We start from the raw sequence: 15,980 nt of genomic DNA, 5'->3' as shown, positions 1-15,980 counted from the left end.
ACTGGTGGGAATGTAAAATAGTACAGCCACAGGACACCTGGGTGGCTCAGTAGGTTAAGTGTCTGCCTTTGGCTCAGGTCACGATCCCAGGGTTCTCGGATCGAGCCCCACATCAGCTGCTTGCTCAGCGGGGAGCCTGCTTCTCACTCTGCCTGCCGCTCCCCCTGCTTGTGCTCTCTCTCTCTCAAATAAATAAAATCTTTAAAAAAAAAAAAAATAGTACAGCCACTTTGGAATGAAGTTTGGTGGTTTTTAACAAAAAAGCATAGGTTCACCATCCACCAATCACACTCCTAGGTATTTACCCAAATGAGTTGAAATCACATTTACACAAAAAGCTGCATATGAATGTTTACACCAGCTTTGTTCATAATTGCCAAAAATTGAAAGCAACTAAAATACCCTTCAATAGATGAATGGATAAACAAACTGTGGTACATTGAAACAATGGAATATCATTTCGCAATAAGAAGAAATGAGCTATCAAGCCACAGAAACACATAGAGGAAACTTAAATGCCTAACACTAAGTGAGAGAAGCCAGTCTGAAAAGGCTACATGCTGTATGGTTCCAGCTACATGACATTCTGTAAAAGGCAAAACCAAACAGTAAAAAGATCAGGTTGCCAGGGATTCAGGAGGAGGGAGGAATGAATAGGTGGAACATAGGTGATTTTTTAGGGCCATAAAACTATTCTGTATGATACAGTAATGGTGATTATATGACATTATGTATTTATCAAAACCCACAGGATGTACAAAACAGTGAACCCTAGTATAAGCTACAGACCTTAGTTAATAATAATGTATCAATATTGGTTCATAAATTATAACAAATGTACCACACTAAAACAAGATGTTAATAATAGGGGAAGGGGCGCCTGGATGGCTCAGTTGGTTAAGTGTCCCTCTAGTGATTTTGGCTCAGGTCACGATCTCATGGCTTGTGGGATTTAGCCTCAAGTTGAGTCAGTCTCCCTGATTAGCAGGGAGTCTGCTTGAAGATTCTCTCCATCTGTCCCTCCCCCCACTCGTGCATGGGCACGTGCACTCTTTCTCTCTCAAATAAATAAATCTTTAAAAAAATAATAGGGGAAAGAGGGTAAGGGGTGGAGGTATATGGGAACTGTTAACCTTCTGCATCATTTTTCTATAAACCTAAAATTGCTCTAAAAAATAAAATCTATTTTTAAAAATCAATTGTATTTCTATCTACTGACATTAAACAATTAGAAATTGAAATTTTAAAAATACCATTGATAATAGCATCAGAAATATAAAACATTTAGTAATAAACTTGATGAAAGAGTATAAGACCTATACACCAAAAAATTCTTAAAATAACAATATCAAAAAACAAAACAAAAAAATATATATAAATTAAAAAATTAAAAAGTAGTTAATTAATTAAATTTAAAAAACAACAAAGCGTTGGTGAGGATGTGGAAAAATAGGAACACTTGTGCAAACTTGTGCCGCCACTGTGGAAAACAGTATGGAAGTTCCTCAGAAAGTTAAAAATAGAACTATCCTATTATCCAGGAATCACACTACTGGGTATTTACCCCCAAAATACAAAAACACTAATTCAAAGGAATACATGCACCCCTGTGTTTACTGCAGAATTATTTACAATAGCCAAATTATGGAAGCAGCCCAAGTGTCCATCGACAGATGAATGGATAAAGACGATGTGAGATAGATAGATAGATAGATAGACAGATAGATAGATAATAGATATATGCCATAAGAAAAGACTGAAATCTTGCCATTTGCAACAACATGGATAGAGCAAGAGACTATAATGCTAACAGAAATAAGCCAGTCAGAGAAAGACGAATACCATATGATTTCACTCATATGTGGAATTTAAGAAACCAACAAAAAATGAGCAAAGGTTAAAAAAGAGAAAGAGGGAGAAACCAAGAATCAGATTCTTAACTATAGAGAACAAACTGATGATTACCAGACGAGAGGTGGGTTGGGGGATGGGTGAAATAGGTGATGGGGATTAAAGAGTATGCTTTATCAATTAATGATAATAATCAGAAAATTTTAAAGACCTAATACGGAGAGAGACATACTATGCTTATGGATCAGAAGACATTATGTAGGGGTGCCTGAGTGGCTGCGTCAGTTAAGCGTCTGCCTTCAGCTCAGGTTGTGATCTCAGAGTCTGCCTGGCTCAGGTCATGATCCCAGGTCTTGGGATCAAGCCCCACAGCGGGCTCCCTGCTCCGCGGGAGGCCTGCTTCTCCCTCTCCATCTGCCTGCCGCTCCCTCTGCTTGTGCTCTCTCTCCCTTTCTCTCCCTCTCTGTCAAATAAATAAAATAAAATATTTTTTTAAAATAAGATAAAATTTAAAAAAATTAAAAAATAAAATAAGATAAAATTACTAAACAAAAGTAACAAACATGTTACATGCAATAACATGAAGCAATCTCAAAATACAAGTGCTGAGTGAAAGAAGTCAGACAACAAAAGATACATACAGATGAATCCATTTATGTAGTCCATTTACATACAATTTAAAATCCCACTATATTACAATTTATTCTATATATTTAAATATATAAATACTGTATTATGTATAACCATGTAATCATATACAATAGAGAATTCTAGAAAATGACAACTAATCTATAGTACAGAAAGTCCTGGCTAGTGCTTGTCTAAGGATAAAGGGGCAACAGGGGGAGGAAAGAAAGGGCTTACCAAGGTGCATGATGAACTGCAGGGCAATGTATATCTTCATTATCCTGATTGGGGAAAATGGTTTCACAGTGTATTCATATGTCAAAATTCACCAAACTGTACTATTTATATATATGCAGTTTACTGTATGTCATTTCTATTTCACAGAGCATAAGAAAATGCAATGTATAACAAGGTGACCCTATGTTTTCACCTGTGAGATACACAAAAATGAAACAGAATGATAGGGTTCTGATTTGAAGACAGCAAATTACACCCAGGCATCTGACTCTTCAGTTCACCCCAATCTTCCATCCTAAGTGCCCAAGGAAATAATAAGATAAGATCTTAAAAGGAAATCCAATAGAAATCAAAGGGGAAGCACTCAGGCTACAGCAAGAACTCATCCAATTTTCAGTTAATTTAGTTGACAGTATTTCCTTAATAGTTTTGTTTGGTCACTAATTTTTCTCAAATCATTGGTGGCCACAGCTGGGTATCTGTAGTAGAAAGAATGAGGAGGTAGCATCAGGCAGAGCATTCCATCCTCTCTGTCTTTCTTTTGGGGTCTGTCTCTCAGGGAAATCCCCAAAGACCCTATCCGATGGTTCTTCCATGCGTGCTAAGAACTGACCTGCATTGGTAACTTTTGTCTTTATTGATAACGTGGGTATAAGGAATAGTTACTGAAATTGAGAAGATCAAAGGACTCTAAGAGCTAGGGAGCCATCCAGATAAGAAATGGGGGAGGGGCGCCTGGGTGGCTCAGTCGTTAAGCATCTGCCTTCGGCTCAGGTCATGATCCCAGGGTCCTGGGATCAAGCCCCACAACGGGCTCCCTGCTCCGTGGGAAGCCTGCTTCTCCCTCTCCCACTCCCCTGCTTGTGTTCCCTCTCTCGCTGTGTCTTTCTCTGTCAAATGAATAAATAAAATATTTTTAAAAATAAAAAATAATAAAATTAAAATTAAAAAAAAAGAAATGGGGGAGATGCTGAGAGAAGCTAGAAGGAGCAAGGAAGGAGTGGCTGGCCTTGCAGGTTTGGGGGATTCTCTCACCTTATCACTCTCTCCTGCCCCTCCCAGTTTTTCTTTCTCTTTGTCCCTTTCTCCCTCCAAAGTAAGGTTTCTGAGCTCTTCCTCTTCATGGTTGTCTTAGAGGATAATTGATGAGCCTGCCCTCCTGCCTCTGTAGCTGGGTTCGCTCTATAGCCTTCAATAACGTGTACTTTGGGGGCCCTTTTCAGCCACTCCTCCCCCAGCACTGTTGCCCCTGCTGCCCAGGGTTCATGGAGTTTCTGCGCAAGCAGAACCCTAGCACTTCTTTCATAAATGCTTGGCTGTTTGTCATGCAGATACTTTTCCACTTCAGTTTTTTTATTTCATTTAAAAAGTAATATATCTGAAAGGCAGACATACAGACCAATGAACTAGAACAGAGAGCCCAGAAATATGCCCTCACATATGTGGTCAAACGATTTTGACAAATGCCAAAACCATTCAATGGGGAAAGGACAGTCTTTTCAACAAAAGATGCTGGGAAACTGGATATCCACATGCAAAAGAATAAAGTTGGACCCTTACCCAACATTATATACAAAAAACCCAAAATGGGTCAAAGTCCTAAATATAAGAACTAAAACTATAAAATCCTTAAAATAAAACAGGGCAAGGGGTTGCCAGGGTGGCTCAGTTGGTTAAGCGTCTGACTTCGACTCAGGTCATGATCTCAGGGTCCTGGGATCCAGCCCTCCATGGGGCTCTCCTCAGCAGGGAGTCTGCTTGTCCCTCTCCCTCTGCCCCTCCCCCGGCTCGTGTGCATGCTCTCTCTCTCTCTAAAATAAATAAATAAATAATCTTTAAAAAAAATTTTTTTTAAATAAAACAGGACAAAAGCTTCAGGACATTGGATTTGGTGATGATTTCTCAGCTATGAAACCGAAGACACAGGCAACAACAACAAAAATAGACAAATTAGGCTTCCTGAAAATGCAAAAAATTTGTGCATCAGAAGACACTATTAACAGAGTAAAAAGGCAATCCACAGAATGGGGGAAATATTTGCAAATATCTGATAAAGGATTAATATCTAGAATGTGTAGAGAGCTCCTAAAACTCAACAACAAATAATCAATTCAGAAATGGACAAAATATTTGAATAGACATTGTCCCAAAGAAGATATACAAATGGCCAATAAGCACATGAAAAATGCTCAACCTCACAAATCATTAAAGCAATGCAAATCAAAACGATGATGCCCATATACCCATTATGTTAGCTACTAAAAACAAAAACAAAACCAAAACCAGAAAATAACAAGTGTTGATGAGAATGTGGAGAAACTGCAACCCTCTTGGGCTGTTGTTTGGAATGTAAAATTGTGCAGCTGCTATGGAAAACAGCATGGCCGTTCCTCAAAAAATTAAAAATAGAACTACCATATGATCCAGCAACCCTATATGTGGCTATATATGCCAAAGAATTGAAAACAGGGTTTCAAAGAGGCATTTATACACCCATGTTCATTAGGTAGTGTTATTCCCAGTAGCTAAGATGTGGAAGCAACCCAAGGTCCCTCAAGAGATGAATGAATAAGCAAAATGTGGTATATTCATACAATAGAATGTTATTCAGCCTTAAAAAGAAAGGAAATCCTGTCACATGCTACAACATGGATGAACCTTGAGGATATGCCAAGTAGAATAAGCTAGTCACAAAAGGGTAACTATGAGGTATCTAAATGCATAGAAACAAAGTAGAACAGTGGTTGCCCCGGCCTGAGGGGAGAGGGAATGGGGAGTTACTGTTTAATAAGTACAAAGTTGCAGTTTTACAAGATGAAAGAGTTCTGGAGATGGATGATGGTAATGGTTGCACATTACAAATGTATTTAATACCACTCAACTGTACACTTAAAAATGGTTAAGATGGTAAATTTTATGTTGTGTGTATTCTGCCACAATAAAAAAAAATGAGGGGAAAAATATATATATATGAACAAGTTAAAAACAATTCAAGAGCAAAAAAAAAAAAGTATATTGTAAAAAAAAAGAATTCTCCCTTCATTCACCCACATTTACCAGTGGTCCCTTTCCCATGTGAGCCCTGAAGTTGCCTCATATACTCTTTGGAGACTCTCACATATATAACATTTTGGACACTGTGTCTGGCTTTCTTTGCTTTGACTTAGCCCTGTGTCCTGATGTGTTTCATATGAGATTATATAAAACTTCATTATTTTTAATGGTTGCACACTGGCCCATTTTATGAATGCATACTTATTATTCCATTTGCATAAAGTTCCTAAATAGGCAAAACTAACCTTTGGTGTTACAATTCAGGAAAGCAGTCACCTCGGAGGAGGAGCCGGGCAGCAACTGAGAGGAGCGGGTAGCTTCTGGGGTGCTGCTCATGCTCTGTTTCTTAAACTCAGTTATGGTTAGGGCGCCTGGGTGGCTCAGTTGGTTAAGCGACTGCCTTCGGCTCAGGTCATGATCCTGGAGTCCCGGGCTCCCTGCTCAGCATGGGGTCTGCTTCTCCCTCTGCCCTCTTCCCTATCGTGCTCTCTGTCTCTCATTCTCTCTCTCAAATAAATAAATAAAATCTTAAAAAAAAAAAAAAACTCAGTTATGGTTATACAAGTGTGCCCACATTGTAGTAATTCATTGAAATGTGATTTCTGCACTTTTCTGTATAATGTTGTGCTTCACTTTTACCAAATTTAATCTCACAGTTTAGTGGGAAAGGTGTAAGTAGAAGCAAATAACTATGGCTCAGTTTGGTAAATGAATTTAGGACTCGATCCCTTGCACCCTTGAGGCAACAGACCCCCGCGGGGCTGGAGGAGGCTGCAGGCAGGCTGACCTCAGCTGTTCTAGCTGGATAGCCCCGGGCTAGTTACAGAGTTGCGAGGCCCCTCGGTCCCCACATCTGCGAAATGGGAATAAGAATACAGCTACCTGACAGTTATTGCAAGGATTTAATATAATCTATGTAAAATGGGTAGAAGTGCTCCGCAAACACATAGCACATGTGTTCGATTAAAGCCAGCTACCAAGTTACCACAGAACTGTAATTTTTACACGGAAAAGGATTCTCCCCAGTGCTCGGTAAAGAAATGCTTTGGGTAAAATACCCAGCCCCGGCCTACTCGGGGACTACGAGCTCACGAAGTAGCGTGGTCGCAGGTGCTGCCGCTCGGGAACGAAGTCTTCCAGGACAGGTGACTCTCAGAACCCCCTAGACTCTGCCCGGGTCCCCTTTAAGAGCCGAGTCATGACGTCACCCCCGCCCCCCCCAAAACACTGCGCAGCCTACCTTGGAAGCGCCCCGGCAATACTTCCGGGAGGCCTCAATTGGCTGGTCAGCACCCGGAGGCCCCGCCCCTTTGCCCGCAGCAGGCCCGGGGCGCCCGCCGTCAATCTGCACGAGTGGGAGCGGTGATTGGCCGGGGTGGGGGGGCGCTCTCCAGCAAGGCCCGCGGGGCTAGCGTAGGCTGCGCGCGCGGGATGGGAGGGGCGCGGCACCGGGTCTAGAGCGGCCGCGATCTAGGTCCGCACGCCCGCCGGTCGCTCCTGCAGCCCCCCGCTGGGCAGGGCCGGCCCGGCCGGGCCATGGAGTCCTACGACATTATCGCCAACCAGCCCGTGGTCATCGACAACGTGAGGCCCGGCAGTCGGGGGGAGGACGGGCGCCCTGCCCCCGGGGGCGCACGCGGCGGCGCCGGGAGGGACCCCCGCCAGTCTCCACTAGTCCTCCATGCACTGCCCGCCCGCCACGTCCGCCTAGGGCTCTCCTGCTCAGCTGGCTCTGTCGCCCAGGCCTTGGGGCCAGGCCCTCCACCGATGCAGCGGAGCTCCTGCCCGAAGCGCCCCCCGACCCCCGAGCCCGGCGGGGGGGTACTGGAGAGGCAGGGGATCCATCTGTCTGGCGACACTTGATCAGCATCCGGAGTGCTGGAGTGACATCCCGACGGCCCAGCCATGCACCCGTGTGTCAGGCCTGGGGATGCACTCTGAGCACTTCTTGGTTGGAAGGGGGGTCACTGGTTAGGTTTCGGCCCCAGCCCCTTTACCCCCTTCTCGGGCTCTGGGTGCCCCTCCTGGTGGAAGAGGAGAGAGAGCATTTGTCCTTTTGCACAGTGCTGGTCTGATCTTTCAGAGAGAATTCGCTTGGTGACCTCTACAACAGCACTTCCCAAGAGGCTGCAACTCTTAGCAGGACGTCCAGAGTGGACAGGCCCTACTGGGCTCTTTGACTGGTCTGCCAACCACATATCCACCATCACCTGGTTGGCCACTTGGCTATTTTGACCCTCTCCTTAAGTACTCCTTGCCCGAGCTGAGCAGAAATTCCACAGCTAGCAGGACAGTGGGGAGAGTTTAGGACCACTCTTCCCAAGACCCATAGCAGTTTCGGATAATGGTTTGGAAGCTTCAGAGAAAAGTTGCCTGGCTTCCTTGTGGCCTTGTCCTTCAGCACTGAGGCTCAGCATGTTTTCAGCTGGCCTCTGAGGATTTCTGACCTCAGAACTTTCCGGTCCATGGGAGGAAAATGAAGGGCAGGAGATCTATAGATCTGCCCCTAGCTGGGTATCTGCCTGAGCTGTGTGTGCCTTGGAGTTTTTGATTATGACTCACTCCTCTTTCTGGGATGTGTCTCCCTCCCACATGACCTCCATGTAATCCTGAATGGCTTCTTTTTTTTTTTTTTTCGCCTCGGAGTATCCACGTGGGCTCCTTGAATCACAGCAGGGGATGTTTAATAAGAAAGCTAGAACTGGGCTCGGAGGTCTTCTCCAACAGGCTATAGGAAGGACTAGGACACTTCCTTTCTTGGTGGGCAGATCATTCACTTAGGCTAACCAACAGGCTTAGGAATTCAGAGGACAACCTTCCTGGTCCCCGTGGGCTTCCAGCCCCTCCTCTCTAACGAGAGGATGTTTATTTCTGCACTGCACCAAAAGGTTGTGACGGTGATCTGTGGGAAGTGAGGTTGAGAGGCTGATTCCTTCATTAGTGGGAGGTTTCTAGATACCAGGTTCCCTTTAAGATCCTAAGTCTAGTTTCCATGCTGGAGCAGTGGCGGGACCAAGTTCTTTACCTGTAGTCTTTGGAGAAGCCACTTGAAGAGAGGTGCCAGTTGTCACTGTGTACACAGTGATCTTCCCCGGGGGGGTCCTGTATGAAGTCAATGTCTGCTGGGATGGGAGGTGGGGGTGGCCAGGGGCTATTGAAAAAAATAAAAACTATGCTTGGAGGTTGCTTCTAGCTGACTTTGGGGAGTAGCTTATGCTGCTATGGATTCCTCCTGCCTGGAACTGACCCTAGAGTGTGCAGAGGAGGATGTACTTCATGTTTTCTCAATCTCCACAATATTGACATAGATAGATAGTTCTAGATAATTCTTGGTATGTGAGGGGCTGGCCTGTGTATTGTAGGATATTTAGTAGGATCCCTGGCATCTACCCCCTAGGTGCCAGTAGCCCTCTCCCCCTGCTCTCCCCTCCCCAGTCTCCAGACATTGTCAAATTTGGGAGGAGGGGTGTAAAATCACCCCCTAGTTGTGAATCCCTGGTGTCCTTGTAAATGATCTTGCCCTCTTGGCAGGATCTCAGACTTCCTCCGCGGGCTGCCATGATGGAGCAGCCAGTTCTCTCTACTGCAGGGCACTGCCTTCATCTGGAGGTGTATGTCAGGAGCTAAACATTGTTTTTCCTTGCAGGGTTCGGGGGTGATCAAGGCTGGCTTTGCAGGAGACCAGATTCCCAAATACTGTTTCCCAAACTAGTAAGTGTTGCTCAGGCAGCAGCCCTAACCTTTTTGTTGGATTCCTAGAAGAACATTGGCTCTCTGTCACAGCTCTCTTTGAAGCCAACTCTTGCCCCCCACCTATAAGGGAAGACACCAGACTTGTGAGACTAATGCTGTTACCGGCTCTGGAAGGACAAGACAAGTGCTGTGGGCTTCCTCTTCTTTGAAGTCTCATTTTGGTCCCCCCTTGAGCCAGGGAGGAAGGAGAAGCCACCAGCATTCTGTTGGGAACAGGGTGGCATAGCAGCAGCAAGAATGGAAGGGAGACAGCTCTGGGAGAAAAACCTAAACTCAGAGGAGAAAGAGTGGAGCATTAATGCACAGCCATCCTTTCCTCCCAGGAAATGTTTCTTTCAGAGCTTGTTTATTTTCCAACTCTAGAAAATAATGGGTTTCGGTCAAGGGGAGTGTTTCCCTGAATAGAGCCAGTGACAGCAGGGGTAAGAGGGGGGAAAGCATGGAATAAACCTGGAGTGCTCCTTCGGCTACTGTAGCCCATCAGGAAGTTTTTCCTAGGTGGTGCTTCTTCTCAAATCCTGGAGGTTTTAGAGGGATTGGCCTAAGCAGGGGCATTGGGGGGCCCCAAAGTGGCTGGCTATACCAAGAACCCCAGGCCTGGTCTGGGGACAGGGCCAGCTTGGAGCACCAAGCACTCAGTAGGGCTTCAGCTTTCTTTTCTGAACCCCACTTCAGTACAATTAAAAGTTCCTATTGATGTGCAGGGAACTTGAGGCAAATTTTGGAATGGTAGGTCGTCCAGTCTTCCAAGAACTGAATCTGTATTCTGAAAGCCCTGACAGTGGGCAGGGGCAGGATCAAATGAATGAGAGAGGGGTGCACAAGGGAGCCATGACCCAACTTTGGGACCTTGGTCTGTAGACAGTGGCGGCAGCCCTGCCCTCCTGAAATCGAGAGCGTGGGCCGAGTCATTGTGGCTACAGAAGCTGACCCTCTGCCAGGGCTGGACCATGAAGGGCCCGAGATTCCAGAGCTCTCCGCCTTCTCTGGGAGGGAGGGTGGGGAATGAAAAGGATACCTTTTCTTCTGACCCTGAGCATGCCATCCTGCCAAGGCCTGCTCTGTAGGCCCATATCCCCTAGGCCTGGGTTCTGGCCTTTGCCACGTGGCCACGTCCAGATGCTTTGGAGCAGTTACCCTTTGACCACAGTTAGACTGGTTTTCCTGGATGTGGGCTCACCCACGCCCCCCACCCACCTTGCTGACTCGACCTGTCCTTGCAGTGTCGGGCGCCCTAAGCACATGCGAGTGATGGCTGGAGCCCTGGAGGGGGACCTCTTCATTGGACCAAAAGCAGAGGTAACACCTGTGGGGCCTGCCTTTGCCTGGGCTTGGGGTCTTCATAGTCCCGGGAACATGGGCTCGTGGTCAGAGCTATACCTCCCGAGAGGGAATCTGTTTTCTGGGGCCATCTGTCTGGTATCTTCCTGGGCTCTCAAGGCTCCAGCTCGGAAACGCCCTGAGATGGCACGAGGGTTCCTGTATGGGGGAACAGACTACTTCAGGCCCTGTCTTGTAGAGCGATTTGGAAGCTACAGAGGAAAGAATTGATTAAAAAGTGACTTAAGAGTCTGGATCCCTCAGACTTGACTGATAGAAATGAGTGTCGTGGGGCCACCTCTTACACTCCAGGTGGGGTGGTTTGTCTAAGTGCTGCACGGCCAGAGGAGGCCCTGGGGAGAGGAGCGGAGGTGTAGGGGGGCAGCAGCAAGTGCAGTTTAGGCACCTGGGGGACACAGTGGGGGGGGGCCTGAGCCAGGGGTGCAGAGATGCGGGCCTCTCAGGAGGTGGGGTCGGTAGGAGCCATGGCTGTGGGTGAGAGGGGTCCGGTGGTGTTTGGTGAAAGGGGGCACGCTCTGGGGGGCCACCGAAGGGCAGGTCCATGCAGGATGTGTGAGCAGTGGCTGAAAAGCTGGAAGGAGCGGTGAGCAACAGGTGACCACAGGAGAGAACAGCGTGGGATCAGCCACAAGGCGGCTCCTGGCTCGGGAGCAGTCACCGCAGAGTGGTGGGGAAGGAAGCTGGGCAGCAGCGTGAGGGGAGAAGAGGGGAGAATGTGTTGGCGGCAAGTAGAGAAGCCCCCGAAGCACAGCCAAGGGAGGAAGGGGAGGACTAGCATGGGAGGGAGCACGTCACCACGCTCGCTGTCCCCTGCCAGTTGAAGCTGACTGGGCCCTGAGGGCCTGAGAAGCTGCTGCTGGACAGAGGAGCCTGTGCTGAGTGTAGGACCTGCCACCAGGCTTGGGGACACCCAGGAAGCAGTGGTGGTTCTATTCAGGGCAGATGAAGGGGCGGCTTCCAGGAAGGCAGAAAGCGGTTGCTGGAGAGGGGCCCGGTGCTCCGGCTGACCTTCCCACCTTCACCCGCAGGAGCACCGGGGGCTGCTGGCCATCCGCTACCCCATGGAGCACGGCGTGGTGCGGGACTGGAACGACATGGAGCGCATCTGGCAGTACGTCTACTCCAAGGACCAGCTGCAGACTTTCTCCGAGGAGGTGTGACAGGCGGCCCTGAATTCCCCGCTCTGCCCTCGCTCTGCCGTCTCGCTGCTCTTTCCTTCCTGGTTGTGCTGCCCCGCTTCCTCTGCATTTTATTAGCGCCTGCTGCCTCTTCGTGGCGTGGATGCGGGTCCGCACAGTTGGTGGCTGCCAAGTCGAGTTCTCCAGAGAAAGCGGGATCTTTGGAAGGGGAACTGCTGACAGACAGTGCGCTGTTGCCCTCGGGCAGGACGGCAGACTGCAGTGGCCTGTGCTCGCAGCGGGGGGTTGGCCGGCTGGGAAGATCCTTCTAGGACCTAGCACGTTGTCTGCGCATGCCTAAACCCTGCCATCTCTTGTAGCATCCTGTTCTCCTAACGGAGGCTCCACTCAACCCGAGTAAGAACCGGGAGAAGGCAGCAGAGGTGTTCTTTGAGACCTTCAATGTGCCAGCCCTGTTTATCTCCATGCAGGCCGTGCTCAGCCTGTGAGTGCTCCCCAAGCCCTGGGGGTCTCCTGGGTCCCCGTCCTCCCTGTGGCCGTCCTCCTGCTCATGTCTCACTTCCCCATAGAAACAGCCCCCTGGTAACTGTTCCTTTGGGGAGTTGCTCAGGTCCCTTTTTCAGACCCGATAAGGCACATGTCCCAGGGTCCCTTCCAGGGGTGAGGAGGGCCCCGTGCCTCAGTGGCTGAGATGAAGGGATGCTGACCTGGTGACAGGTATGCAACAGGACGCACAACGGGAGTGGTTTTAGACTCGGGGGACGGGGTCACTCATGCTGTCCCCATCTACGAGGGCTTTGCCATGCCGCACTCCATCATGCGCGTGGACATTGCTGGCCGCGACATCTCCCGCTACCTCCGGCTACTGCTGCGCAAGGAAGGAGTTGACTTTCACACCTCAGCCGAGTTCGAGGTTGTCCGGACTATCAAAGAGGTGACAGACGGCAGGAGGGTGTGGAGGCAGGCTGGGTGCGGCAACGGGACATGGCGGCACCAAGGCGTGAGGTTGAGCCCCGGGTGTGGGTTTCCCGGTTGCAGCCTTCTGAGCGTTGTGTCCCTGCCTACCGCAGCGAGCCTGCTACCTCTCCATCAACCCACAGAAGGACGAGGCTCTGGAGACGGAGAAGGTGCAGTACACCTTGCCAGATGGCAGCATGCTTGACGTAAGTTGCCCGGCCTGGCACTGGGGGGGCGGCGGTGATGCTGGTATCTGGAGGAAGAAGAGGCCCCCTCAATCTTGTGTTCCAAAGGTGGGGCCAGCGCGGTTCCGGGCCCCTGAGCTGCTGTTCCAGCCAGACCTGGTAGGTGATGAGAGTGAGGGGCTCCACGAGGTGCTGGCCTTCGCCATCCACAAGTCCGACATGGACCTTCGCCGGACGCTGTTCGCCAACATCGTGCTTTCGGGTGGCTCCACGCTTTTCAAAGGTAGCCCCATTTGGGAGGTGGCGATCAAGACTAAGGTACCATTAGGTCTTAGACCACAACCCCCTCCCTGGAGCCTAGGACGTGGCCCATTTTCTATTGGCTTTTTGGTACTCAGCATTTATTTTTTTAAGAGAAAGGCTTAAAATTAAATTTTATTGACTTTGTAAGTAGGTGATAAGTTCACGTAAGATCTGAAATGTGTGAGATGACGTCTCCCTTTCCCCACTGTCTTGGTCGCCCCGCCCCCTCCCCTGGCAGGTACGGGTTCCTCAGCTGTGGGCTCAGCAGCACTGTGCAGGTGAAAGCAAAAGTGCGTTGCCCCTTGCTCCCACTTTTACACCCATCATAACACGCTCCCCATGCTGCACACCGTGTATTTGTCACGTAGCCCCATATCTGGAAGGTCTTTCCCCATCCATGTGAGCTCTTTCATACGGCCATGTGGTATTTCACTGAATGGATGCGAGGTTGTTGCAGCCATCTCTAATCACAGAGGTGCTGCATCGGATAACCTCACACAGTAAGAATATCCCTAAAGGGGAAATCCCAGGAGACTTGCTGAGTCAGAGGGTGGGCATAGGTTCTTGTTATCTGGTAGATACCGCCAAAGTGAGTCCCCCAGGGCCCTCCCAGCACTGCATGTGATCTTTGCCTCTGTGATGGGCAGAAATGGTAGGTATTTTCCCCCAATTTGTCATTTACCCGCGACTTTGCTTTGGATGGAAGAGTGCAGGAGCCAGACCGAGGTGTGTGACTCAGGGTTCCCTCTCACGCTGCCTCTCTGAGGAAGCTGGGCCCACCTCAGGCATGGTGCTCTTTCCTGCCCTTGGGGTGGCTCGCCCCCCTCCTTGATCCTGGAAAGAACTAGTAAAAGAAGGCTGGCAGCAGCTGGGGACACCAGAGGGTAGAGATGGGGCTGCTAGTGGTAAGGGGGTTCAGATATGGGCCCTGGGCTCAGCCAGCCTTGTGTTCACAGGCTTCGGTGACCGATTGCTAAGTGAAGTGAAGAAGCTTGCCCCAAAGGATGTCAAAATCAAGGTGAGGTTACAGGGAGCCCCATGGGGCATGGGGGTGCTGGGCAACCTTGACTGTGGGGGAGGAAAGGGCAAATGCCACCTCGACATCCTCTCACTCCCAGCTCAGCTCGGCCGCCTCCTCCGTGTCCGGCTGCTCCCACTGCTCCCAGCTGATGCACTTGCTACCTGGCCTCGGGCCCTGAGGGGAAGGTTCCCAAGGCTGGGGTGGGGTCTGCCGTGTGGGGTGGACAATTACATTGCTGCTTGTTCCCTCTAGATCTCGGCCCCTCAGGAGCGGCTGTACTCCACGTGGATCGGGTGAGGCCGGGCTCACGGGGAGGGCTCTGGGAGGAGACCATTGGCCCAGGCCAGGTGGAAGTGGGTGGATTTCCCTCCCAGGTAAAGGAGATGGAGCTCTGAGTGCCCAGAAATGGCCGTTGGCCGAACCCTTGGGTCCACAATAGTCTATCCCTCCCTTCTCACAGTGGCTCCATCCTGGCCTCGCTCGATACTTTTAAGAAGATGTGGGTATCCAAAAAGGAGTATGAAGAGGATGGCTCCCGTGCTATTCATCGGAAAACCTTCTAGTGCCCGAAGAGGTGTAGGGTGGTGGGAGAGTGGGAGCAAAGGGGAGTCAGAGCCCTTACCCCTTTCTGGTCTGGGCTCACATCCTAGGCCTAGAGTCCCCTGCATGCCCTGAACCCTGGACAGATGGGGCAGCCATGCTTCCCTGCAGCCCTCCCCTGCGCACGCACACACACACACACACACACACGCACACAAACCTGCACACACACACACACACACACACACAGTAACATTTAGCTGCATGGATGGAGTCATGAGCTGGAACTTAGGAATTGAGGAGCCCAGCTTTGGATTGTTCCACGGGTCTCCCCTGGCAGGGTCTTGTTCTGACCCTTGGGGCTGCTTCCCTAGGCTCCAAGGCCAGGATCCCTCCCAGAGCCAGAGTGCCTGGATGCCTGCGTAGCTAGCCTTGAGGCGTGGGTGGAGGGGTGGCCAGCGGCTCCCCCCTGGTGCGTCACCGCTTCCTGTGCCACACCTAGGCATCCCTTACCCTATCGCATTCAGTCCTCCTGTCTTCCTAGGTGGATGCCTTGGTGTAGGCTGAGGACTGGGCAGTCTTCCATCCCCAGCCAAGGGTCTGGCCCAAGTACAGACCCTTTGAGCCAGGGCAGAGGATCACTGGGTCCGGGTGGCCACAGTTTATTGCGGTCTCCCTTCAAAGCACTTCATTGACACTGCTCCCTCTCCTTTACCTTAGTGCCCGGGATAGGAAAGGGTTAACGGTCTTCCATTTGTTGAGAGGAAGCCACTTAATCTGGAGTCAGACCTAGAGGGAGTAAGGGGGGCACATTTCCTTTTCCCACCTCTCCCATGAAGGAGGTTTTCATTGACCCTGTGGCCAGGACCCCCACTTCCCTCTCCCAGATGTGTACAATAATTTAACACAGTTGCCTGAAAACTTTTTTTGTAAATCATTATAGTAATAATTATGGACAAGGCCTGGTGCGTG

At 49.5% G+C, this 15,980-nt stretch overlaps 2 protein-coding genes across 4 annotated transcripts in view; one reads left to right on the top strand and one right to left on the bottom strand.

The window, feature by feature from the left end:
- The window catches only part of C10H2orf92 (chromosome 10 C2orf92 homolog), a 40,575-nt gene extending 33,544 nt beyond the window's left edge, over nucleotides 1-7,031 (bottom strand). For 2 of the 3 annotated variants that reach the window (XM_078056639.1, XM_078056642.1), the window contains exon 1: nucleotides 6,015-6,974. In XM_078056639.1, coding sequence (XP_077912765.1) covers nucleotides 6,015-6,105 — 91 coding nt within the window. In that variant the 5' untranslated portion in view covers nucleotides 6,106-6,974. Of the gene's footprint in view, nucleotides 1-6,014; nucleotides 6,975-7,009 lie in introns of those variants that run through there. The other variant, XM_078056641.1, reaches the window with a different exon arrangement.
- Nucleotides 7,032-7,166: 135 nt separating this feature from the next.
- On the top strand, nucleotides 7,167-15,980 carry ACTR1B (actin related protein 1B). The gene is made up of 11 exons (XM_036073765.2): nucleotides 7,167-7,353; nucleotides 9,416-9,480; nucleotides 10,746-10,821; nucleotides 11,892-12,017; nucleotides 12,362-12,486; nucleotides 12,720-12,936; nucleotides 13,073-13,165; nucleotides 13,253-13,427; nucleotides 14,404-14,465; nucleotides 14,721-14,761; nucleotides 14,929-15,980. Exons 1-11 carry the CDS (start codon nucleotides 7,306-7,308, stop codon nucleotides 15,029-15,031), a joined length of 1,131 nt encoding a protein of 376 aa, XP_035929658.1. The 5' UTR covers nucleotides 7,167-7,305; the 3' UTR covers nucleotides 15,032-15,980.

Source organism: Halichoerus grypus, chromosome 10 (assembly GCF_964656455.1).
Source record: "Halichoerus grypus chromosome 10, mHalGry1.hap1.1, whole genome shotgun sequence".
Taxonomy (NCBI): Eukaryota; Metazoa; Chordata; class Mammalia; order Carnivora; family Phocidae; genus Halichoerus; species Halichoerus grypus.
Note: the sequence above shows the minus strand (reverse complement) of the source record. Positions and strands in the feature narration are given on the sequence as shown.

Excerpts from the sequence above, each read along its gene's own strand:
- ACTR1B (XM_036073765.2), top strand. The coding sequence starts at position 7,306 with ATGGAGTCCTACGACATTATCGCCAACCAGCCCGTGGTCATCGACAAC. Across the intron at positions 10,822-11,891 it reads TCATTGGACCAAAAGCAGAG|GAGCACCGGGGGCTGCTGGC; the intron begins GTAACACCTGTG and ends CTTCACCCGCAG. Across the intron at positions 14,762-14,928 it reads CTGTACTCCACGTGGATCGG|TGGCTCCATCCTGGCCTCGC; the intron begins GTGAGGCCGGGC and ends CCCTTCTCACAG.